At 37.6% G+C, this 26,886-nt stretch overlaps 1 protein-coding gene across 12 annotated transcripts in view; it reads right to left on the reverse strand.

Moving 5' to 3' along the window:
• R3HDM1 (R3H domain containing 1) overlaps positions 1-26,886 on the reverse strand; it is a 181,318-nt gene that overhangs the window by 101,827 nt on the left and 52,605 nt on the right. For all 12 annotated transcript variants that reach the window (XM_027132284.1, XM_027132224.1, XM_027132213.1 and 9 more), the window contains exons 2-3: positions 11,989-12,197; positions 10,339-10,549 (exon numbers count right to left, since the gene is read on the reverse strand). In XM_027132284.1, the coding sequence (XP_026988085.1) occupies positions 10,339-10,509 (171 nt within the window). In that variant the 5' untranslated portion in view covers positions 10,510-10,549; positions 11,989-12,197. The remainder of the gene's footprint in view (positions 1-10,338; positions 10,550-11,988; positions 12,198-26,886) is intronic.

A 26,886-nucleotide genomic window follows, 5' to 3' on the forward strand; every position in this document is an offset into this window, starting at 1 on the left:
ACTGAGGTTCAATAATAAATGGTTAAGGTGTAATATTACAATAAACACAGACTGCTTTTTAACATACTGCTCTGTAGATCAACTTTGAGGGCAAAGAAAAACAAACATAACTGATGATTTCGGTACTTTGGTCTTTTGTTTACAATAAAAGAACTTTAAACAAATTTAAAATTTATTTCAGAATATGGATCTGGAAGGATCCTCAAAACATTACCCATGTCTTAATTGCTATCCCAAACCAGAGACCTTTACAATTAATAACAAAAGAAGCAAAAATCTAAATCCATGTAGTCAACTTAATATTAAGGAATAATCTATAGGTTTTGTTTTCTAACATTTCTTTGCTTATCATAATGGCTCTGTCTCTCCTTTTTTTTTTTTTGGCTGCACCATGCAGCATGAGGGATCTTAGTTCCCCAACCAGTGATCAAACTCATGCCACCTCAGTGGAAGCGTGGAGTCCTATCCATTGGACTGCTAGGGAATTCCCCATAATGTCTCTTTTGGTCTAATATTTTCAGTAATCTTCCTTGCTATCTTTGTACCGCTAGGACGAGTTTAGATCTGTTTAAAGTTTATTACGAAAGAAAATAAAGGAAAGAAAAACAAAAGCACTGAAATCATGAACTATGAGATTTACGTATTGCTAAGGAAGAAGAGAATAATCTTTATGAGTTGTACTGTGTTTTCATAAAACTAACTACCAATCAATATCACTCAATTAATAATAAATCTAACTTATTTCAAAAAGAGGATCATTTTTTATTTGTAATTATTATGAACAAAATTAATGATAACAGTTGACACCTTTCAACTAAGGCTCTTAATATACTTTGAAGACCTTACTAATTCTCACTACTTTTCAAGATAATGGTAATTATATATTTTTAATAATTTTTTTGATGTGGACCATTTTTAAAGTCTTTATTGAATTTGTTATAATATTGCTTCTGTTTTATGTTTTGGTTTTTTGGCCCCGAGGCATGTGGGATCTTAGCTTCTCAACCAGGGATCGAACCCCCACCCCTTGCATTGGAAGGCGAAGTGTTAACTGCTGGACCGCCAGGGAAGTCCCTAATGGTAATTATTGAGAGAAGATAATGAATTGAAGTGTAAATGTCAGCTAAAGGTCAAGAATAGTAAGAACAAAAGAGGCCAGGCTGATATTTTCCACCGGAATAACAGAAAACAACAAAGTTTTCTGAGTTGACAGAGTGGATTTTTAAAAAATATCAATAAACTGACAAACCACCCCCAATCACTAATTTGTTTATACCATTTAATGCTCTGGGCAAAAAGGCACAGGATTAAAAACCCAAAGGCTGTGGAATCTAAAATTGATACAAATGAACTTATTTACAAAACAGAAACAGACTCACAGACTTAGAAAAACAAACTTACGGTTACCAAAGGGGAAAGGGGGGGGGAGGGATAAATTAGGAGGTTGGGATTAACATATACACACTACTATATATAAAAGAGATAACAACAAGGACCTACTGCACAGCACACAGAACTCTACTCAATACTCTGCAATAGCCTATATGGGAAAAGAATATGAAACAGAATAGATATCCGTATATGTATAACTAAATCACTTTGCTGTACACCTGAAACTAAACACAACATTATAAATCAACTATACTCCAACAACAACAACAAAAAAAATCCAAAGGCACAGGATTAAACATCTAAGGTAAAGTCCCTGGAGAAAGTCAAGGACTCTGGTTTATAGTTACCCCGTATATTAAATGAAGATAAAGGATCTTACCATCCACCATCCTAATGATGATATATGTGAAAGTTATTGGAGGAAGTAAAAATATTATGTAAAAGCATTCTACATCTGCAAGATGTGGGGAACATCTTCTTTATACATGTCATAATAAAGCACTGTGAAAAGCAAATGTGCTAGCTATCATGTGTATATATCACCCAGGTTCAATAGAAAGAGCACCAAATCATAGAAATAATTAGAAAAGTAAAATGTAGTATGGGAAGTCAATTTTAAGTTTTAAAAGTTGAACTCATTAAATACTTTTAAAGACAAAAGTACAGTACACAGATAGGGAACTTAATACAAAGAAAAAGTACTGTATTGAAAATTTTGGGAGCTTATGTCAAGAAATAAATTTTACTTTTTTTTAATTACTAAAGAAAAAAAAATCTGATGTTGCATGACAATAAAGGGATCAATCTGAGGAACAATATAGTTGTGCTACTGCTAATAAATAATTAGTAACGATTATGATGATGATTATAAATATCATATTACTAACAGCATCTACCATCTGTTGGGCTTTTACTATGTAGCAGGTACATTACATACAGCCTTTTATCTTTGAGGAAAAAATAGTTAAGATTTGTATGATTTTACATGGACATAATCTTACTGAGCCCTTTAAACAGAAACTTCTTTACATGTTTCCTCAATTAAGGAATTTGATGCCCACTAACCTCACTGTTGGAGAAGTGTGGTCTCCCCCCTGAGCTTTTCTGATAACCTTATTAGACTGTCATTGCTTTCCTGTCCCTTACTTGCCCTATCCTCCCCTTTTCAAAGAAATACATTGGAACTAACTTGGGGAATACAAGATGTAAAAGTCTCATGTTAATTATCACAGGGCTTGCTATAGAAGCTGAGAATATACTAAACACCTGCTTCAACTGATTCTGTGTATAGAAAATTCACTCATATATATCAGAAGCTGTTCATGCACTCTGGCACATGAGGCCTACTTGTTAACAAAAATCAGTTCTATTATTTCCTCCATAACAAGGGTTACCAACACAATTTGGACTCGCCATCCTACTGTTCAGTAGTTTGTGGGAAGAGGGATCAATGTTTGAACTGCTCCGAAATACGTTTTGGATTGTATTTATAGGTACATGTATACAGATGATCATTCCTAGACAAAGCATTTGTCAAGTACAAAGATACAATTGTCAAACCATGGGAAAGTTGAGTTTGAACCTTAGAGCATAAGATTCCTAATTTTACATTTCAAATAAATGGCAGAAATAAACACAAGTAATTTACGCTAAATTTAATGTGAAAAATCTATCTCTGAGAAAAATCAAACCACAACGACCACATGATTAAGTTATACAAAGGAAACCAAAGCAAACACTCCCCCCACCCATTTATCCCATGTTAAAGGTTAGTGGTAGTCTAACAAATTAAGATTTTTCTGGATTTAGAAACCTGACACCTCACTACCCCAAACCTTCCAAATATTTAATAATCATACAAAGTCCAACATATCACTCAAGATTTGCAAGAGGAATGGTGTGTGTGTGGCAACAGAAAAATTACTAAGCAAAAACCCTTTGTACGATTATTTGGGACCATATCAACAATTCAGAACAATTCCAAAGCAATTATGTGGGAAAGTGAACTTCTTGACATTAATGCACACATACTGCTTGAATTACTTCTAAAGCATTCTTAAGAAATTCTTAAGAAAGTAATCTTAAAAATTCTCTAAATGATTATAGTTTCAAATAAAACTGAATAAAAAACACAATTAACATTTCTGAAGAATAGAGAGTCACAGAAGCGAAATTATTTATAGAAGAAATGGTCAAGGAGCTCTAGGAGATAATATCTGCTTGGAACCATTCAAGGTGATGCCTAATGTCTGCTGGCCTCTCTCCAGCTTGATGAAATTAATATTATTATTACTTTGGTTTATGCAACTTTATTGAAGAAAAATCAATTAGTAGCAGAGCTATCAGTTTATCACTTATCCATTGACAACTTGCATCATTTACTCAGTGTTATATTAAACAGTGTATTGGAAGATAGATTAGCTAATAGCTCCAAGCCTCCTAACAATGTAAATGAAAATTACAAAATGTGTGAGACCCTATTTTGGAATACAAAGAGTGTTTGACTTCCAATTTCCATTCTCTGTAGAACAAGAGCAGGTCATTCCCTTATTGACATGCATAAAACACATCACATTTTCCATTCTGCTGATGCTATCAATTCAATACCAATTCTCCAGCCACATCAGTTATGAGCATAAAGTATATCATGTAACCTCAAATCTCTAACAGTGGAAGGTTTAAACAAGAATGGATGCTGCTAGAATAATGCTGCTTCCTTTGATGTGACAACTCAGCTTCCACCTTCCTCCCCCTCAGATGATTCTTCAGCACATTAGAGCAGTGAGGAATGGTTTTAGTCTCATAACAAAGTTAGAGTGAAAACACTGGCCACATAATACACATGCTCCATTTTTTTTAAAAAAACTTCTGAATCTTGGGTAACTGTTCTCTTGTAACTACTTTACAGCTTCTAAAAGCACTTACTGTCCAAAGCTGGAAGAACGTAAGTATTCTCAGATGAGCATGTGAATGAATGGAGGGAGGTAAACAAAACATAAAATGAAAAAAGATGAGGTCTGATAGGGGAGCAGCCAGATAAGAAAATAATAAAAGGAACCATAATTTAAAGTTTATTCCAGTTGTAATGAAGGTTATTCTGACTTTAAGGTAGCATCACATGGCATACTTCTGAGTCCATTCCTGAGACAGCCTGCTGTACTTATCTCTGTCTGTTTTATAGATCCATGCAATCTCTGGCACTAGGGGATCATCTGGGTTTGGATCACATAGCAGTGAACAAATGAAGAACATTTTATGTAAACGTTATCCTTAACAAACAGTAGAAAATCATAAGATTTCTTTACAGTTTTATACTATGACATCCCTTCATTTAAAAATGAGTTTTTCTAAATAAAATATTAAGGGGATGGTCAGGAAATTAAGACTTGGAAATGGATGAAATGTATGCTTCCTTAGGAAAACACTTCCATTTCCCTAAGTCACTTTATTTTTATTTTTTCGGTACGCGGGCCTCTCACTGTTGTGGCCTCTCCCGTTGCGGAGCACAGGCTCTGGACGTGCAGGCTCAGCGGCCATGGCTCACAGGCCCAGCCGTTCCGTGGCATGTGGGATCTTCCCAGACCGGGGCACGAACCCATGTTCCCTGCATCAGCAGGCGGACTCTCAAACACTGCGCCACCAGGGAAGCCCCCTAAGTCACTTTAAATATTACTATGCTGAAGGAAGGCAACAGATATAAATTATATTCACGGTAGCTGACTTTCAGAATGATAGAGAGGAAAGCAGAGAATATACTGACTAATTCAAAATTCTTAATAGGGAACCTACATTAATTGGTACATACATCTAAAATTTGAGTAAAAATAATAGTTGCTATTTAAAATTAAACCTTCAGGCAGTATCTTAGAGGTAACAAAAGAAGATGAAATGCCTAGTAGTATTTTTTTTAAAAAGGCATTTCATAATAGGTAACTCCCTATTAAGAGGTAACTGTATATTAACTGGATTATTTTTTCAACAAGACACTCTATTCCCTGTTGATTCTTAAAACAGCTGACTTTATTTTACATTATGCGAAAACAGAATGACAATTTTTTTCTAGTTTTATATACTTCATTCCTAATTTCCATTACTTAAATTTCTTCTCTGTATATTATTCCAACTGTAAGCCCCTTGCCAGACACCTTGCACAGAGGCATCTTGGATTTCAAAATCTCCAAGCAGAGTAAATATACCCACATACAGTAAATTCTTGATAAACATTTGAGTAAACACGAATATAGCATTCAGTGGATTAACATAAAACAAATTCTCATATTCTCCTTGTTCCTCCCCCAGTCGTTATAGTCACCATACTATACGGAATGTGATGTCAGAGACCAGGCCCATTTTTCCTTGCTACACTATGTCCTTGCCATGGAATAGGTTTTCAGTAAGTGTTTGGGGAATGCATGAAATTCTCCTGTAGTATGAACAACTGGGCCATGATTCAAGAATGGTCGTCAAAACGTTTTTATGCTTATTGCCAAGGGCAACACAACAGACATGGTAGGAAATGCAATACAGGCATACCTCATTTTACTGCACTTGGCAGATACTGTGTTTTTACAAACTGAAGGTCTGTGACAACCTGCAAGTCTATCGGCACCATTTTGCCGACAGCATTTGCTCACTTTGTCACGGTTTGGCAATTCTCACAATATTTCAAACTCTGTCATTACTATTTTATTTGTCATGGCGACCTGTGATCAGTGATCTTTGATGTTACTACTGTAACTGTTTTGGGGTGCATCAAACCACATCCACGTAAGACGGCAAGCTTAACCAATGTGTGTGTGTTCTCACTGCTCCACCAACTGGCCAGCCGTTCCCGTCTCTCTCCGTCTCCTCTGGCCTCCCAGTTCCCTGAGATACAATAACACTGAAATCAGGCCAGTTAATAATCCTATACTGGCATTTAAGTGTTCAAGTGAAAGGCAGAGTCACACGTCTCTCAGTTTAATTCAAGAGCTAGAAATGATTAAGTTTAGTGAGGAAGGCATATCGAAAGCTGAGACAGACTGAAGGCTAGGGCTGCTGTGCCAAGCAATCAGCCAAGTTGTGAGCACAAGAGAAAAGTTCTTGGAGGAAAGTGCTACTCCAGTGAACACACCAATGACAGGAAAGTGAAACTGCCTAACTGCTGATACGGAGAGAGTTGTCTGGATAGAAAATCCAAGCAGCCACAACATTCCCTTAAGCCAAAGCCTAATTCAGAGCAAAGCTCTGACTCTCAGCAATTCTGTGAAGGTTGAGAGAGGTGAGGAAGCTGTGGAAGATTAAAGCCAACAGAGGTTGGTTCATGAGGTTGCAGAAAAGAAGCCATCTCCGTAACATAAAAGTGCAAGGTGAAACAGCAAGTGTGATGTAGAAGCTGCAGCAAGTTATCCAGAAGATCTAATAGCCTTCTACTGGAAAAAGATGCCATCTAGGACTTCCATAGCTAGAGAGGAGAAATCAATGCCTGGCTTCAAAGTTTCAAAGGACAGGCTGATTCTCTTGTTAGGGGCTAATGCAGCTGGTGACTTTAAGTTGAAGCCAGTGCTCATTTACCATCCTGAAAATCCTAGGGCCCTTCAGAATTACACTAAACCTACGCTGCCTGTGCTCTATTAGTGGAACAACAAAGCCTAGATGATAGCACATCTATTTACAACATGGTTAACTGAATATTTTAAGCCCACTGTTGAGACCTACTGCACGGAAAAAAAGACTCCTTTCAAAATATTGATACTACCACTCACTGACAATGCACCTGGTCACCCAAGAGCTCTGATGGAGATGTACAACAAGATTCATGTTGTTTTCATGCCTGCTAACACAACATCCATTCTGCAGCCCATGGATCAATGAGTAATTTCAACTTTCAAGTCTTATTACTTAATAAATACATTTTGTAAGGCTATAGCTGCCACAGACAGTGATTCTTCTGACGGATCTGGGCAAAGTAAATTGAAAGCCTCTGGAAAGATTCACCATTCTAGGTGCCATTCAGAACACGTGTGATTCATGAGGAGATGTCAAAATATGAACAGTAATAGCAGTTTGGAAGAATTTGATTCCAACCCTCCTGGATGACTTTGAGGGGTTCAAGACTTCAGTGGAGGAAGTAACTGCAGATGCAGTGGAAACAGCAAAGGAACTAGAATTAGAAGTGGAGCCTGAAGACATGAATGAACTGCTGCAATCTTATGATAAAACTTTTAACAGACGAGGAGTCGCTTCCTGTGGGTGAGCAAGGAGAGTGGTTTCTTGAGATGGCATCTACTCCTGGTGAAGATGCTGTGAAAATTATTGAAATGACAACAAAGGATTTAGAATATTTGATAAACTTGGATGATGAAGCAGCAGCCAGGTCTGAGAGGATTTGATTCCAATTTTTTTTTTTTTTTGGGGGGTACGCGGGCCTCTCACTGTTGTGGCCTCTCCCGTTGCGGAGCACAGGCTCTGGACGCGCAGGCTCAGAGACCACAGCTCATGGGCCCAGCCGCTCCGCGGCCTGTGGGATCCTCCCAGACCGGGGCACGAACCCGTGTCCCCTGCATTGGCAGGCGGACTCTCAACCACTGCACCACCAGGGAAGCCCTAATTCCAATTTTGAAAGAAGTTCTACTGTCGGTAAAATGTTACCAAACATCATTGCATGCTACAGAGAAATGGTTTGTGAAAGGAAGTGTAAATTGATGCAGCAAACTTCATTGTCTTATTTTAAGAAATGGTCACAGTGACCCCAACCTTTAGCAACCACCACCCTGATTAGTCAGCAGCCATCAGCGTCTAGGCAAGATGCTCCACCAGCAAAAAGATTATGCTTTGCTGAAGGCTCAGATGATGGTTAGCAGTTTTTTTAGCAATAAAGTATTTTTAATTAAGGTCTGAACCTTAATTAAAAGTTCATTACGAATTAATACATAATGCTATTGCACCCTTAACAGACTACAGTAGAGCATAAACATAACTTTTATATATGCTGGGAAACTTCGTGTGACTTGCTTTATCGTAATATTTGCTTTACTGCAGTGGTCTGCAAACGAACCTGCAGTAAGTTCAACGTATGCTATAATCCAAATTAATCGCTTGTTGATAAACGTGACCTGAAAGAGGGAACATTAGGTGTAGAAAAGAAACTAGAAGGAAATCTTTTACTATTTCAATCACAAATGCAATAGAATTTAAGCATTTTCTCTGATCCAACCAGGATACTGGCATTCTGTCATCACTGAGTGTACTGACTGCAAGCATGACAATTTTTTGCAAGTGCTATTACTAAAAATGACTAGAAAAATTATGTTATTCCTCTAAATTTCTTAGATAATTACCACCTTACTATACTGAATCAGTGGGGTCTAAATGCTTTTTTACTGCTGTATGAGTTGCTATCAATTTCTAACACATTTCTGGCATATAATGAAGAATAACATTTTTGACTGAATGAAGGAATGAAATAACCTTTAAAAGAACCTTCTTAAATTATTCTACAAAAATAAGATATAAGTTTCGGCATGTAGCCCTCAAGGTCTTTAGGATGTAGAAAGAATGACAGAATATTTTCTCCAAAAATGAATTCTTTATTCATAGGGTTAAACTGAAACAGAAATGTTTGGCTTCCCTGGTGGCGCAGTGGTTGAGAGTCCGCCTGCCAATGCGGGGCACACAGGTTCGAGCCCCGGGCCGGGAGGATCCCACATGCCGCGGAGCAACTAAGCCCGTGTGCCACAACTACTGAACCTGCACTCTAGAACTTACGAGCCACAACTACTGAAGCCCGCACGCTTGGAGCCCGTGCTCCACAGCAGGAGAAGCCACCACAAGGAGAAGCCTGCACACCAGAGAGAGGAGTGGTCCCCGTTCACTGCAACTAGAGAAAAGCCCGCGCGCAGGGTTTTATGCCTCCTCCCTTGAATCCGGGCAGGCTTTATTGACATGTGTCATCAAAAGACAACAGTGGAAGTGACATTCTGAGACTTCTGAGCCTAGGTCAAAAGAAAGCTTGCAGCTTTGCTTGGCTATTGGAACATTCTTTCTGGAACTCTGAGTTGCCCATAATGAGTCTGATTACCTGAGCCTACTGTGCTGGAGGGACCACAGGTAGGTGCTCCCAGTTCCAGCTGAACCTACATTCCAGCCATTCCCACCAAGGGGCCAGATATGTGAGTGAAAGAGTTGTGGACCTTCCAGGCCAGCCCACCTGCCATTTAAATATCAGTGAGGGATCTCTTTTGACGCCTTGTATGAGAGAAGATTCACTCAGCCAAGCCCTTGTGCCAAACCCTGACTCACAAATCATGAGATATTAAAAAACAAAATGTTGTTTTAAAATTGTGAGCTTTGTTTTGTGATCAGCTGTTGTATAGCAATAGATAACAGGAACACTGAGAAGTGAACACTGTGAGTACTACTTGAAACAATTTTTATCTATCTTGAATCTGTGGACCAACTCATCAATTTCTATCCATGCCTAGAATTAAAAGCCTTCTGAGGGGTTAGTTCTAAGTCATCATACATGTGTAGCATCAAAAGCCTCAAGTGACCTTTTCTTCCCCAACAACCTCTTTTCTCAGTCATAGTTGATCAATTGCTTCCCCTAGGGTTGTTTTTGCCAATACAACTCCTGCAGTTTCAATCTCTCTAATTCTAATCTCCTCTAATCTTAGGTTATTTTCGACTCTCACAACACGGATAGGCGCAGAATGGAACGAAAAAGTATAAAGCCACTAAAAAAACATATTGGCCACATACAAATAAAAAGAAATATATTACATGATACAAGCAAATCAAAGAGCTAGACTCAACAAGCTAATCCAGATGACTCCAAAAAACAGCTGGTAGGCGTGTCGCAAAAGGTCAACTTACCCTTTTACAATTCTGAAAGTGAGTTTTGTATGAAAAGTATAATTATATATAGAATATTTAATATTTGAAGCCAGGGGAAAAAATCCTGTTTACCTGCAAATCAATATTGTTGTCAATGCAACGTTCATTCTTCTCTGCCAAAATCTTCCCATAGTTTTCAGATTTGATAAGATTTTCAACTCCGGTTGTATCTTTCACTTCTGCCTCCAAATCCTTCATTGTTTCAGTTTCATTTTTTACAGTAACAGTATCAGACATCCTCATTAGCAAAGGTTATTTTAGAATTCTACAGGGAACTTGAAGCCTTAGCAAGCAAGAAAAAAAAAATTAATTCAGTTTGAAATATTTCTTACATTGAGTTAGTGCACAACATTGACTAAATGCCTTCTATGTTCCAGGAATAATGTAAAATATACACAGATAGAAGCAAAATTCCTGCTTCTAAGGAACTGTAAAATACAGTTTAGTGGCAGACATATTCAAAAATAAAAAATCATAAAACAATGAGATAAGGGCTATAATAAGGGTATGAGGTGATTTTGATGCGCACACCACTTGTGAAAATTCCCAAGAAACATTAAGGAATAAGCCCTATTGAAATGTAAGGTAATGGCTGGAGAATTATAAATGCATATTTAGATGACATCAGAAATCTTTTTCTCTGAAGGGATATTATAAGTATTACCCTGTGAAAAAAAATTTTCCTGTCATAGCTTTCATCTAGATTTCTGAAATTTCTAATTTGTTACATTAACCTGCAATTCCAAAAGGAAATAACTTAAAAAATAGACAGTAACATTCTATACAAAACACAGTTGTGAATCTTCACTAACAACTGTTCAGCGTTATGAATCAAGCATTGAAAACTCTCCTGACTCATGTGATTCAGGGCCAAACAACACATATGGGCTCTATAGATCAAATATATAAGATGCCAATATATTTCATATCTTTAGTGAGTTTAAGGCAACAATGGGGACTTTACACTGAATATCAAATAGGAATGTATCAGATAAAGCTGTCATTTTAGGACATGTGAGAAATGTGAACCTGAACAGCAGAACTTGATGTAAACCACTCCGTTTTTTCTAGCCTTATTGAGATATAATTCATATACAACAATGTGTAAGCCTAAGGAGTACAACGTGATAATTTGATGCACTTATATACTGTGAAATGATTAACATAATCCATCACACCACATAATTAAATTTTTGTGTGTGTGGTGAGGACAAAGACAACTTATTTCAAAATGCATCCAAAAAATGTAGATGAATTGATGGAGAGGTAGAGGGATGGATATAGATGGACAGATGCAGGTTAAAGCAAGTAAGATAAAATGTTAACGATAGAATGCAGGGGTGGTTAAATGGCTGTTCACTGTAAAATTCTTTCAACTTCTCCGTATTTCTGAAAATTTCTTAGTAAAATCTAGAGGGGGGTGAAAAAACCAGTAGAACTTGTCTTTCCTATATAGAAAATTCAAGAGTTCCTTTCCTAAAAGAATGTTTTGCAACTAAGTATCTAAACAGATTTCAGGAATCCATAAATACATCTGAAAAGCTTAAAAAAAAAAAAGTCTTCCTTAATTATATCCACACCAAAGTTAAGTGGTTCATTCTCAAAACAGTAAGGTTACTAAGGCGGGAGGGGGTACTTAAAGTACTCTGGCTCCTTGCTTTTTGTATATAAGATTTTGAAAGAAAAAGTGAGATGTTTTTCTCAAGTGACAAGACAGGTTACCTGATGTGTTCTATGGATTTGGGATTGTGGTGTCCCACAAAAATAAAATAAAATAATCCAAGGTTCTTTCTCACAGTTGTCAGCCAGGATGTCAATTGTCTTGACCAATTTGGAATCTGGCAGGAGGAGTCCCATGTCCTTGTCACCACTGTAGATTCCTGGACTGAAATGGACTGTCTTGGATCAAATATATCATTCCTTTCAGTGGCCTAAAATTCAAACAAAAGAAAACATTATAACAAAATAGCCGAGGGAAATGAAACACTACACAGTAAATTGGAAATGAAAAATATTACTGCTGGTGACTTTATTATTTTCTTGTCCTAAACAAGAGCCAGAACACTTAATTACAACCAATTCTGACATGCATTGGTTTTGTGAGCCTGGGTAAACCATGAGGCTAGCAGAAGGAAGAAGAAAGCAAGGGAATGTATTAAGAACCAAGTATGTGGTCTGTGTTGTAAGGGAGATATAATTTTCGTTTTAAAAGGTTTTCCCAAGATCAGAACCAGGAACACTTGCCTCCAAGAACTATGATTTTTAGAGTTTCTTCCAGAGCTACAACTCTATGGACTTAAGACAGTAATTCTGAAAAATAATCACATTCCAGGTTTTTAAAAGTCCAAAAGAACAAAAGCTATGATAAGCCATTTAACATTTTCAAAGAAACGCACATTGCCTATAAAGGGTGGCGTGACTATTTATAAAGACATCTGAAAGACTAAAGCCAAAATTCTCTCAGTGTCATCTGTTTTGAAAGTTAGTTTCATTTAAAACTTTTCTGGTGCAAGTGACTACATCACAGCAAAAAAACACTCTAAAAATCTTATATAGCTCTTCCATCTTCCTTTGACAATTTTGTTGTCAATGAACACAACAGCACAATTTTAAGGTGAAACAACTGAGCATAATGAGGTCCAACTATCAAGAGATAAAATACTAATACTGCTGAGCATGCATCACAGAAGAATTCACATCTTATACTAACTCTTCAAAAAACAATTTTGAAATGGAATTATTTAGAACCCTGATACAGATACACATTAGTTTTCACATCTCAGTGTCACTCTGTTTGACTACAGGATAACAGAAAAGGAGGTATCATAAACAAATGTCAAAACTGTTTTTAACTGACATTGTCAGCTCAATATGACCAAGGTTCTGGGCCACTAAATCAAATGGCTAGGCTTAAAAAAAAAAAAAAAACCCACCCAAAACAAACCAAAAAATACTTAAATATAATTTTTGTCATTAAAAAATTTTTCTCTCATAAAATGGTAGACACAAGATGGCAGCACTCACTAAGCAGCCAAATTCTTTGTGTTCCTGCAGACTTTGGGATTTAATCATGAATCCTTTGAAATCAAAATTCTAAAGAAGCATGGTTGTATCCATTTAAGAAATGAATAAGGCATCACTAAGGTAATAGCTGCAAGGGGTAATGAGGGAGAGGCACAATGTGAAAAGGTGAACGCATCAGAAGATCCTCTGAGGACCTGTGCAACCTTAGGGATCACCGAGTCCAATCATATAATTTACCATGCAAGTTATTAGCGCCCAGGAGTATAATAAAATGACTTGTCCAAAGTCATACAACCAATCTGTAAGACCAATACTTGCTAATAAGCCACACCACTTGACCACAGATTAATGAATGCTGCTGAACCAAATGGCCAGTTATTGCCTGGGAAGGAGACAACTGGTATAATAGAAAGATCAAATGCATTAGCCTTAGACCTGAGTTTAAATCCCAGCGCTGCCAGTTAACAACCTCAGTAAACTGCTTAATCTCTCTGAGTCACAATTTTTTAAACTGTAAAGTGGGGAAAAGATACTTAGCTGATAAACTGTTAGAAGAACTGAATGGTTTAAATGTAAAGCACTGGCCACACAGCCTCTCTTACACAGCGGGCGCTCCAAAAATGTTAGCTTCCTTCCATGGCTAGAACCACCCTAGGGCAACAACTGGCTGAGGCTTAGTCCGCTGTGTACTGGCTACACCCTGCATGATGGGAGACTGACAGCAGGCCCACCACAGGTGCGCAGGGGCTTTGCACACCTCAGGCCTCCTTGTGCATGTACCCTACAAAGCTCAGCAGAGGAGAAGGACGAGCGTTTGTGTGGATGCGCTAAATTACGGGAGGAAGTGCAACAGCCTCAAGGGGCTCTCACTAGCGCCTTCTCATTTAACGTCCAAAATTCACATAAGCTTTGCATTCTTCTCATGAATATTAATGTCTTTGTCTTAAATACAAATGTTTTCCTCTCTAAATCTTTAAGCAAAAGAGGTATTCCAGCTTTCTGGTCTTCGCTAAAACAAAATCCCTTTTATCTTGGCACAAAGCCTACACTTTTACAGTTACCTAAGGCTGTGTGGACGTGTAGGCATCAAGTACATAAAGGCACAGACACATCATATTACATCTCTGCCACAACACTTAGGAGTGAATTAAATGCATCCTAATGTAATAAATAGTTATATAGTAAGTCAAAGTGATTAAGGAACTTAAATGAATCTGGTAGGTTTCTACAATAGAAAGACAACTTAAGAGAAAAAAAAAGTTGGCATTAATTAAGTGCATACATCTGAGTACCTACAGTTAGTGATATTTAAAAACTGAGTTTCTCAGACTCTGTTTCAACCTAAAAGAGATGGATATATGTGCTCAAAATTCATACTCAACTTTGAAAAAACATTCTTCCATTCGGTAACATGTTACTTATTAGGGACATACCAAAGATTTGATTACATACAACTTCTGTGCTACCAGGTAGCCAACAAAAGAGAAATGCCACATGTATGTATGTAGACATAATAAAATCTTCAGAACCTTAGGCACAAAAAGGTCGGCACCCCCTCAGCACCATAAGCAAAAGGGAATTAAAGGGAAAACTAAAGGTTATAACCTAAAAAAAGTAAAACTATAAAAGTACAGGAAATATAGGAAATGTTTTATAATTACTGGGTGAAAGAGTCCTTCCCAAACATGATGTAAAAATCTAGAAGCTATCAACGAAAAATAGTAACAAAACTTACAATGACGTTTTAATATATTTCTGCACAACAAAAATATAACAGAGATTAAAAGGCAAATGATGTAATAAAAAATATTCCCAACACAGAAGTGCCAAAATCTGCAAAGTAAACAAGGTCTTAAAATCAAAGAGAAAAGGAGAGAGAAATGGGAACTGCAATTTACAAAAGAAACACAAATAACTACCACCCAAACTACTCATAAATAGCTCACCATGTGCAGGTACTGTTCTAATACCTAATTTAAAGCTCACAATAATTCTAGAAAGTAGGTTCTATTAATATCCCTGTCTTACAGATTAGGAAACTAAAGCACGGAGAAGTTGATTTGTCCAAGTTCAAATAAGTCACATAGCTGGTAAGAGTGGGATATGAAGCAGGATATGAACTGGGGCAGACAGGTGCTCCACTGTAAGCTGTAAGTGGAGCACTACTGTAAGCTCTTACCCACAGTGCCATATCATCATTCAGGTGTACCAAGAAGAGGAGCAATTTGGGCTTACAGAGCATCTTTATTTCAAAAATACTTAGAACGTGTGGTAATGGTAACGTGTTCAAGACAGAAAGTACTAAACTTATCCTTTTCACATAGATAGGAGCTATGTACTACTGACTTCTTATCCATCGTCAGTCAGGCTAATCACTACTGAGTTATCAGAACTGTCAGGTAATCATCCACTTTCTCTTATTCTCTCTATCTCTTGTGATCTTAAGTATTAAACTATGTAAACTTGGCTGGCAATAAGGATTCAATTTGTGGCAAAGGAACAACATGAAGCCTAGGAGCTTACAAACGATAACTATGCATAGTTAAGTGCCTTCCTCCAGGTAACAAAGCAGGGCAGAATTAGGATCAACATTTGGAAAGTATATGCAGTCTATGAATGAATAGTTTCTCCAGCGAAAATGTCAGATACAATTTTCGGCAATAAAAATGAAACACTGATACTGCTAATTCAAAGGATCACCTTATTCTGCCTATGGCCTAATATTTGGTTCTACAGCACAAAAGAATTGAAGAATTAGGCAATCAAAAATAATATTCTAATATTATTAGAAAAAATATTCTAATTTCACACAATGAAAACCATTTATTCTAGATAAAACATAAAAAAAATTATTTAAGGGAATTCCCTGGCAGTCCAGTGTTTAGGACTCTGCACTTCCAGTGCCAGGGGCCTGGGTTTGATCCCTGGTAAGGGAACTAAGATCCCACAAGCTGCATGGCGCACACACACACAAAAAGTTAAATTTTTTGGGGGGAAGAAAGAAATGTGGCCCTACAGGTAAAAAAAAAAAAAGGAGTTCTCTTCACATGAATATTGGGGTGGGGGGAAGAGTCACATCATTGAAGTTACCTGAATAGAATTTGGCAAAGCACACAGCATTGTTCTTCCCTTATTCAAGGTCATTTCATTAGACGGACACAATGCTGTATTTCTTCCCTTAGAGAAAAAATGTAATCAGGCAGGCACATTTATAAAATAAACCAAACGCACAAAACCAACACACAGCTTCTCCTAAGGTTATGAATTGACACAACGAATTGGCTAATGGCCTCTAGGGAGAAAGGCGGAACCCCCCCCCCCACTGTTTATGCTCTACTTAGAAATGGTGGAAATTCATATTCTCAGAGTCAATCACTTGTCAGTTACTTGAACAAGAATACAAGCAGCAACATTTCAAAATGCTAAACGTCTATGTGATTTATAAACAGTTGCTGTCATCCAATAAAAGTTTACTGAGTAACCTCAGAAAGTAGTACAGCTGCAATAAGTATTAGCTATACTATTTAAAATGACCAAAAGAGAAAAGAACTACCTTGACCTGAAAGAGTTTGTTAAACCCAAATGAGGAGGTTAATAATGACACTTATCAACAAATACATAAAATAATTTTAAGAGGATATTTAAAAAGAGAAAAGGCTTGCTAAGTTTAAAGACTGGGAGGGAATAATTTATTAGTGGAGTCCTACCATATTACGAGACAAATTACTTTTATGTAAAAAGTTATATGGCGATGTAAGGTGTTACACAAATTCATTGCATTCTGAGTAGAAAAACAGAGAAGGAAAAAGAAGCCCATTTAACGGAAATAGAGCGTATGAACTGAGGTTGAGGACAAAAAAATGTGATGATAGCTAGAGTTGGCAGGGCATGGTGAAACACTCTCAAACACTGTGAGTTCACATTAGTAAACAATTCGTGATAACGAAGTTTAAATTCCTCCTATTCTGTGCCCAACAGATCCACTTCTGGATCTACACAGTGAAGAGACTCATACACGTACATGAGCAGACGTACAAAAATATTCACTGAATTGTTTTATTTTAAAGGATGGGAAAGACCAAATGTCTACCAATACGGAAACTGATTAAAATAAAAAGCTTAACAACTATGGTATACCCATATTGCACGACACGCTAAAACAATTAAAATGAATGAACTAAAGCTGTATCAATACAAGTCCCCAAAAGAATGTTAGACTGTTTAGTGAAAAAGCAGAATGATCTCTGTAATACAGTGCAACTTAGGTAAAAATTTTAAAACCACACAATCATGAATGGGAAGGATACACACCTATTTCATGTTAGTAATTCTCTCTGGAGAAAGAATGGGTTTCTGGTGAGATAGTAAAGGGGTTTTAATCATGTCTTTATTATTTTATTTCTTAAAGAAAAAATCTGTACCAAACACAACAAAAGGTTAACATTTGCTAATTCTGAATAGTAGGTACTGAATGTTTGTTATAATTAAGTACTGAATTTTTTTTTTTTTTGGTCTTGACATTTTTTTCATTAAAAATGCTCTAACAACAGGAGAATAACATCAAAGGGTGGATGTATTTGAAGTTGAGAAGTTTGGTATTAATCTCATAAGGGACAGAAAGCCTGAATAATAGAGGAGCATATTTTAAGAGAAGCCGAGAATTATTTTAGCTACAATATAGATGGACTGTGTTCTAGCAGGTAAAATGTTATGAGAATTGTGATGGAAAGTGACTACAGAGTTTAGACAAAGAATTAAGAGGTGAAGGCTGAAAAGGGAAAAGGAGATTTCATTCATTCATTCTCATCATTTGGTTGGTTGCTCTAAGTGCTGAGGATATAACTGAGCCAGGCAGGCAGGATCCCCAGTACTCATGGTGTTTACATTCTACTGCAGAAACAAAATAAACAAGACAATTACTGATTGTGATATGTGTGTTAAAACCAATAATATTAACAACAAACTCTTAAATAGCTACTTATTATTGATGAAGCACTATTCCCAATGCTTTAACTGTATTATTGATATTTCATTTAATCCTTATAACTACCCTTCAGATAGGTGCTCTTACTGTCTTCATTTTACAAGTGAGGAAGCTGAGGCAGAGAAAAATCAAGCAGCTTGCCCAAGGTTGTATGACTATTACGTGGCAGAGTTAGGATTTGAATTCAGATAGTCTGGCTCCAGAGCCCCTGCTATTAGCCACTACCTATATATACTGCCTCTAGAAATGAAGAGGTTGATATAACAGAAAGTAATTAACTGGGGGAAGCCAACTGGATACAGGGGTGGTCAGGGGAAAGTTTAGGGATGCGACAGAATAGTTATGACAGGATACAGTAAAGGTGTAGGTGTGCTTGCTACCCACTAACAGGAAACACAGGAGGGGAAAAAGAGGATTTGGTGCAGAACAATAATTTCAGTTTTGTATACAGTAAATTTAAGGAACCTTTAGGACATTCAGGTGGAGAAATCTAACTGGGAGTTGGATGATCAGGTGCTAAGGACAGAAGGCAGGGCTGATGCTATTTACTGGGTAGAATCGCTGTATAGATGGAAGCTCTCAATTATCAACCTAGATGAAGTTGCTGAGAAACCACTGAGTAAGAAAATTAGTGGCCTTGGGATAGAATCCCTGGGGAATACCAAACCTTTAGGAGATAAGCAGGAAGGTGGAGGAACAAAAGGAGTCTACTGGATTTGGTAACAAGGTTAGCAGGAGATGCAAAGTTAGGGGAAGGCTGTCACGATAGAAAGCGTGTAGCAAAGAGAAAAGGCCACTAGAGAAAGGATGGAGAGAGGCTGGAGGCTTAAAAGGCAAAAAGGGCAAGACTGAGAAGGAAAATCTGAAGTGGAAAGAAATGAAGAATTGGGGTCACAAGCACAAATGAAGAGATATGCCTTACAAGTATTCACTGTCCTCAGAAACTGAAGGGAATGTGACAGGAAACTGAGGGAATTCATATCTAATATAAACACTTTCTCTATTTTACCTAGAACATTAATTTGCTAAAAGTGAGGAAGCTGGGACAACCGTGGAGTTTTGGAGGAATGATGGGTGAGGATAAATATTGGAGTGAGTCCATAGGGGGGCCTCATTATGGCTGACTCCAATATCCAGAACTGTTTAGGCACAGTCCTTCCAGGGGTAAGTCTGTAGATGACAAGACTGGAGGTTTCTGAGATTCTTTAACTGAAGTCAGTGCAATGGAAGTAACTGAAACGAGACAGCTCAGGTCCTACTTGGCTACTGGACAGGCTGATGTCCTTTCACAGCCATTTCCAGATCTGATGTTATATCACCGTATATACAGCGCTTAAGAAGCCAAATCAAAACGTAAAAAGTTGGATGTTAGGTATGCTAGAGCCCTAAAAGAAGACTTTCTATATTTTTATGTAGTGGGGTTCTAGTCTGAGCTGAAGCGGAAGCTAAAGGAAGTGTTTCCATTAGAGAACCAAAGCAGGGGACGGGGGGAGACAGACAGCTCGTGGTGCGCAAGCAATCGAGGCAAGTACATTAGATTCTAGCGAATATGGCACCCTGAAGACTAATCATATTAGGGAGCTCTAGGAGACAGAACTTTTGGCAGGGACATGAGCCCAGTTATGGCAAGCACTAGCAAAAGCAGCAGCGAGCCATGGGCCAGAGAAGTACAAAATTGAAAGAGCGTGGAAGGGCTGTTCAGGAGCTAACGAGATACCTTGGAGAATTCTGGGACAACTTGGTGAGATTCGGAAGGTGTTTAGATATTGGCAGATGAAGGTAAGAGACAATGCAATAAAGTCTGGGCCATTAATGTAACTCTGTACCTGAAGGCTTTATAAGTTACCTCCTAACAGAGTGCTAGTGAGGGGGAAATGTATTTTGCCTTAACTCTAAACCTATCATGGACCATATTGGGAGCTCCCTACCTATATGTTAAATGCAGGACTGAAATAAATCAGGCTGTGATAAGACCTCTTGGCACATAATAAGATTCCCTTTAAAGACCACGTGGAAGAAAAAAGACTGGTCTTACCATCTGATTGTGCTTTGGGAAATAAAGAACATTCAAAGGTTTAGACTTCCGAAACTGAGCACAGATAATGAGGGTGTGAGAGGAGAAATTAAGATAATGGGCATGTATGAAGAGAGAATATAGATTTTTGTTCCATATTGAGTTTGAATTGATTATAATTCATTCTTTACATAGTATATTATCTACTTAGAGATGCTTTTAAGCTATGGAACCAGCTAAAGGGAGCTATTTAAAGGGAGACACATCTTTTTTTTTTTTTTAAGTTATTTAAAATTTTTTTTTTTTATTTTTGGCTGTGTTGGGTCCTCGTTGCCACGTGCAGGCTCTCTCCAGCTATGGTGGGGGCTACTCTTTGTTGTGGTGCGCGAGGCCCCCAATGTCGTGGCTTCTCTTGTTGCGGAGCATGGGCTCCAGGCGCGTGGGCTTCAGTAGTTGTGGCTCATGGGCTTAGCCGCTCCTCAGCATGCAGGATCCTCCCAGGCCAGGGCTCGAACCCGCGTTCCCTTCATTGGCAGGCGGACTCCCAACCACTGCGCCACCAGGGAAGCCCAAAACACCTGTTTATTCAGCCTTGACTTCAGAGTTATCTCTTATAATAACGAGAACCAGAAAAGTAAATTATTTCCCTAATAAAGAATACCAAAGACACTACCAACAGTTAGAAAATAAAATATTGTGTAGTAAAGCATTTGGCTGGCCTTTGTCCCCGGTTCCTGGAAGGTAGTTTCTAAATTTTTGGAATTTTGGGTAATTCCCTGGTGGTCCAGTGGTTAGGACTCAGTGCTTTCACTGCCTTGGCCTGGGTTCAACCCCAGGTCAGGGAACTAAGATCTCAAAAGCCATATGGCAACAGCCAAAAAATAAGTAAATTTAAATTCTTGGAATTTTTGGAGTGAAGGGAATACTGATGGTGGGTCCTGATATTTTATGCTAATGAGGTAACTTATGGTGGGGCCCCTACATAATTTATGCTAATGAGATGACTCAGGATGGGGATTGGCCACACCTGAGAGACTAACCATGTGATTAGAAAGTTGGGGCTCTGAGCCAACATGATATCAGCATGACCTCTGGGAAGGGAAGGGGGGAGATTGAGAGATTGAGTTCAACTGACTGGCCAATGATTCAATCAACCATGCCTAAGTAATGAAACACTAGTAAAAACTTCGAATGCTGAAGCTTGGGTGAGCTTCCCAAACTGCAATATCCTGTCACATATCTCTGTACTGGGAGGGTAACACATCCTACCTCCACGGAGAGAGGAAAAGGGAAGCTTTGCATTTGGGATCCTCCCAGACTTTGCCCTATGTGTCCCTCCTTTTGGCTGGTTCTGATTTGTATTCTTTACAATAAAACTGTAATCGTTAAGTACAGCGCTTTCCTGAGTTCTGTAAGTCATTCTAGTGAATTTTTCAAACCTGAAGGGGTAACGGGAACCTTCGAATTTGTAGCCAGTTGGTCAGAAGTGAGGGTAGACTTATGGAGGACCGTGCCCTTAACCTGTGAAGCTTGGCCTAACCCTGGGTTACTTAGTGTCACAAGCCATTGCAGTTATCAACCTTTTGCATAGTCTAGTCTCATTCATTACGTTCTTGCCAATGTATTTTGTGCTAGGTTATGATAATTTTGTGCTACAGATATGATGTCTGTAGTTTACAGTTCCTGAATGAAAGTGAATATCATGAGCATAATCCTAGTTTATTCAGCCATTCCTAATGCCATCAATGAGAAGGCATACCTTTATACAGACTGTGGCAAGTCCCAGGCCACTCTATCAGAAGTGTTCTGTCTTTATGGTATTTTAGCTAGACTCTGATGTGGTGTTCCCTTTACTCCTTCAGAACTCTATTTCACTTGATTTTTTTTTTCCCTCTGTACTACAAATATAACTAAATGAATTTATCTCTACGTACTTTTTATCCATGACTAGCATTTCATTCTTATCACAGGATCACAATGGAAATTCTTTGCGGGCCTTAAAAGTATTAAGCTCTGTCATCAAAGAGTCTTTGCAAAATTCATGCTGGGCTCCTGACACATTTATCTAATCCACCCGAAGGTTCTTTGATGGCTTAATGTATTTCATCAACATGTGAAACTTCATTTTCTCTAGCATTTGAATCACTAGGTCAAACATGACCCACTTCCTCCTTATGACAAAAATGTTTCCATTATAGGATTTTAATTTAGGTTACAATTGGCAGACATTCTGTTTTATAACTACTAATGTGCCACTCTTCGCTTCTTGAACTGCCAACTACATTCTTTCTAACAAAGGATCACAACCCTCTTTCAAGAAAGCACCTAGGGATTTTGTTCAGGGGAAAAAGGCTCAAAAATGTTTTATTTCTTTTCAGTCAAAGAGCATTTCATAGTCAGTAAAAATAGCTGAAAAACAGCTTGAGGTAGAACAGGTGTTGTCTTTCAGTGGCCATGATCTACCTTCATACTCTATAAAAGGATGTGTATAACAAAGTGCAAACACTATTATAGCTTGAAGGTGCTGCTGCTAGGCATGCGTGAACACCACTGAGAACCTCCCGGTCTCTAGAAATTCACACTATCCACTATACTTGTACAGTGAGCAGATATAACTTCTCTTTAAGGTACCTAAGGTTCTGTCCAATTTAATTGGTTCAACTTCCTATGGCTGTGCACAAAATGAATAGATCCAGTGTAATACGTTTCACATTGAATTTTTTAATGGCTTGCTTTCATTATTCCTTAAGCTATGTCCACTACATCATACTGTTTTGGCAGTTATTAATATTTAATAAGTTTCTTTTGCTTTCTTTACAATTGTGTCACTGGAATTCAATGGGGGCATCCAGTCTACAATTTTTGTTGTCATTCATTTTCTACCTGTTAAAAGAAGTTGTGGTTTAGCTAGCACTTTCAAAGTACTGAGATAATAAAACATTCTGCTCGCTCTCTCTGGTGATCCTATATTATAGCCTGCCATCAGATGTGCTTGGTAATCAGCATTGCATATGTTCAAACTCCTTGAAAAAAAACAAAACAAAACAAATGGTGCATGATTTTTGTGTAAGTGCCTGTTGTTGAAAAAGGAAATCATATACTCTTCTAACTATTTGAAAATAAAGGAAAAGAAAGATGTCAAATCAGCATAGTAGATTAAATAATGATTTATAGATACCATAAAGCAGTAATTCTTTTTTTTGGCAGTATGCAGGCCTCTCACTATTGTGGCCTCTTCCGTTGCGGAGCACAGGCTCCGGATGTGCAGGCTCAGCGGCCATGGCTCACGGGCCCAGCCACTCCGCGGCATGTGGGATCTTCCCGGACCGGGGCACGAGCCCGTGTCCCCTGCATCGGCAGGCGGACTCTCAACCACTGTGCCACTAGGGAAGCCCAGTAATTCTTTTTTTTTAACATCTTTATTGGAGTATAATTACTTTACAATGGTGTGTTAGTTTCAAAGCAGTAATTCTTAATTATTTTTAGACCATAAAAGAATCCTGCTTGAGAAACTTATTAAACCCAAGGATCCTTTCTGCAGAGATGCAGCACTCAGGGACGTGTATGTTCACAGATATTTGGTTTGGTTTTAGGGGTTTTTGGTTGTCTAGAAGCACATACATAAACCCTAGTTAGCAACTGTTGTTTTATATTTTATATATGCATGTTACATACAACATTTTTATATGTGTGTCATATATGATATAAAACAAGGGTTGTTAATTAAGATTCATGTGTAGGCTCTGGAGAAACACACACACATATCCACACATGCACATGTATACACACACACACACACACACACACACACATACATATATATATATATATTTTACACAAGCTTGTAATTTTCAAGTGAGAAGTTGGGGCTGGGTCGAGAGATATTAACTGGTCTTCAAGCTTTTCTCTAGTTACTAAAGTACACCTGTGGAACTCTAGGGCTTAGAGGAACTTAATTGAGAAAAATCATTATATTAACTCTATTAAAGGTATCTTATATCAATTAGAATGGGGGTTGCTCAGCTATGGAGGTGTGACAAGAAGATTTGCAGAGACAATGTTTTTTGTTTTTTGTTTTGGTGCTATTTCACTCCTACCCCATGCCCCACACGACCAGGAGTCTGATTATATAGCATAGACAAGAACTATGACAATCAGTAGAGGCACCAAAAGGATGTAGAGAAGTGCTACATAATTTCACAGGAGGGAGGGTTATACATGAAAGTGACGTTTAACTCAGCTGTGAAAAAGAATTTCATCTTATACATCTTTCTTTGTTTCTTAAACATATATAACTTGTTAACTGCAAATTTAATTGTGTTCCCTGATAGCTCTATGTGAGTTATACAAAACCACAGTGCCATTAAGACATACTATGCCTTCATCAACTTGCTGTCTTAATCTATTTTACAAAACAAAATAAAAACAATATGATGACATTTGCTAGGTTTGTGATTGTGTAAATAGGTAAATGCTAAGTGAATTTCTGTTCTTCAAACTATTTTAAATACGGAGATACAAGGCACAAAATCTTGAGAAAAACATTTTTTAAATGTTAAAAATCTTTAAAAAATACACATGGGACTTCTCTACTATTTTTGCTATTTCCTGCGAATCTACAATTATTTCAAAATAAAAAGTTAAAAATCCCAACATATATCCCCGGTAACACATTTGGAAAATAAGAATGGTATATTTTTTAAAAAAAGCCATACAGATATAAAAAAATACAAGTTTACCTATAACCTGGAACACAATTATGAAGTAGATATTGTCTTAAGAATCTTGAAAAGTGAAAATTCTAAAACTGCTTTCTAAAAAAACAGGAAAATTAGTAGAAAAATCATTTAAGAGAAAAAGAATTCCCTTTAGCAGTCTAAAATGTGTATATTTGGAAGGCAAAATATTTTAAATGACAATTTCAATATACGATCATTTCAATCCACTTATAAGGCCCGAAACATAAATTTAAAAAAATTAAAGACATTTAGGAAAGGGTAAAATCTGTTTATTTAAAATATATTTATTACCCAATAGTTTCTTTTAGTAAGTGCAGAGTTTAACATAAATTAAAATGCAACCAGTAACTGCTATTAAATAACCAAAAAACATTTAAAGTCAAGTGCAAATTTGGTTCTAATGAAAACTGAAAACCTATACGACAATGAAAATTTGGAGAGTGCAAGTGTGTGAGTGAAGCTTGGACGGGAACGAGAAAGACCTGGGGGTAGGGTGGAAAAGGGAGCAAAATGCCAAGAGGGAGAGAGAAATGGAGGCAGAAAGACTAACAGAACAGCAGCAAGAAGACTGGAGACACAAACAGGGACAGAGAGGCAGGGAGAAGGCAAGGCACGGAGGAGTAAAAGGAGGGTGAGACAGGAGAAGGAAGGGGTGGGGGACAGACAGAAAGACGGAGGAAGGGGCACAGTGGAGGGCACACCAGAGACAAAAGGAGAAAGATGGACAAGATTAACAGAGAGGGAGAGGGAGAGATAGAGACAGAGAGAGGGAAAGGGAGAGGCAGATGCAGAGACAGCTGGGCAGTGAGAGGGAGACACCCACAGAGAGAGGGAGATACCAGGGAGAGGGAGAGAGTGAGGTGAGCAGAAAAGGAAAGACAGACAGACAGACAGAGAGACTGATTCCGTCAGAGCACGAGAGGGACTCTGAGACTCCAGGCAGCAATGACAGAAAGGGAGACAGACTGAGACAAAGTGGGAAATACCAAAAGGCCAGTGGAGGGAGACAGAGGGAGAGAAGAGACAGACAGCAAAGGAGACAAACACTCAGAAACACACACACACACACACACTCTGTGCAGGGGGGCAGAGAGAGAGAGACATAGAAAGAAACCTAAAGAACAGAATAAATGAAAAAGAGGAAAGATATTTAAAAAAGAGAAAAGTGGAATGCAACAAAGGATGGATAAAAGCAGCTGTAGGTAAGAACTGAGAGTATGTGCTGTTAATTTTCATTTTTTTCTTTCGTAGTTCAACACAAAATTTAAAATCTGAAGCTTAAAAAAGAAATGATGATGAAATTCTCCTCGTATTAGGTTGAAATAATGTATCTAATAAAATTCAACATAAAATTTAAAACCTGAAGCTCAAAAAAAAATGATGATGAAATTCTCCTGGTGTTAGGTTGAAATAATGTATCTAATAAAATTCAACATAAAATTTAAAACCTGAAGCTTAAAAAAGAAATGATGATGAAATTCTCCTGGTATTAGGTTGAAATAACGTTATATAATAAAAAACCCTAAATTTAATAATAGCTATTAATATTTTCATGATCCTAATTACTTACACAGTTGGGAATGAGAAAGAAACAAAAGAAAGAGGAGTAATGATATTCTGCATTGAATAAAGGCCATTTAGTGAGTTTCCTCTTATTTCCTCTAAAAAAAGATGAGTTATTTCTCAAGATCAAAATAATTGTTACATATTGGAGAGGGGTTTGAAAACATCACAGCAATTCCAAATACTGTTAACATTTCGGCTAAATCCAGGTAAAAAAGCAAGCAAAAGTCTCAAAAATCTTCCAAACAAGTCAATTATACACTAATGGACATATTTTAGTTCACCTGTATGGCACG

This window comes from Aethalodelphis obliquidens, unplaced genomic scaffold, assembly GCF_003676395.1.
Source record: "Aethalodelphis obliquidens isolate GAN/ISIS:26980383/991018 unplaced genomic scaffold, ASM367639v1 scaffold2, whole genome shotgun sequence".
NCBI lineage: Eukaryota > Metazoa > Chordata > Mammalia > Artiodactyla > Delphinidae > Aethalodelphis > Aethalodelphis obliquidens.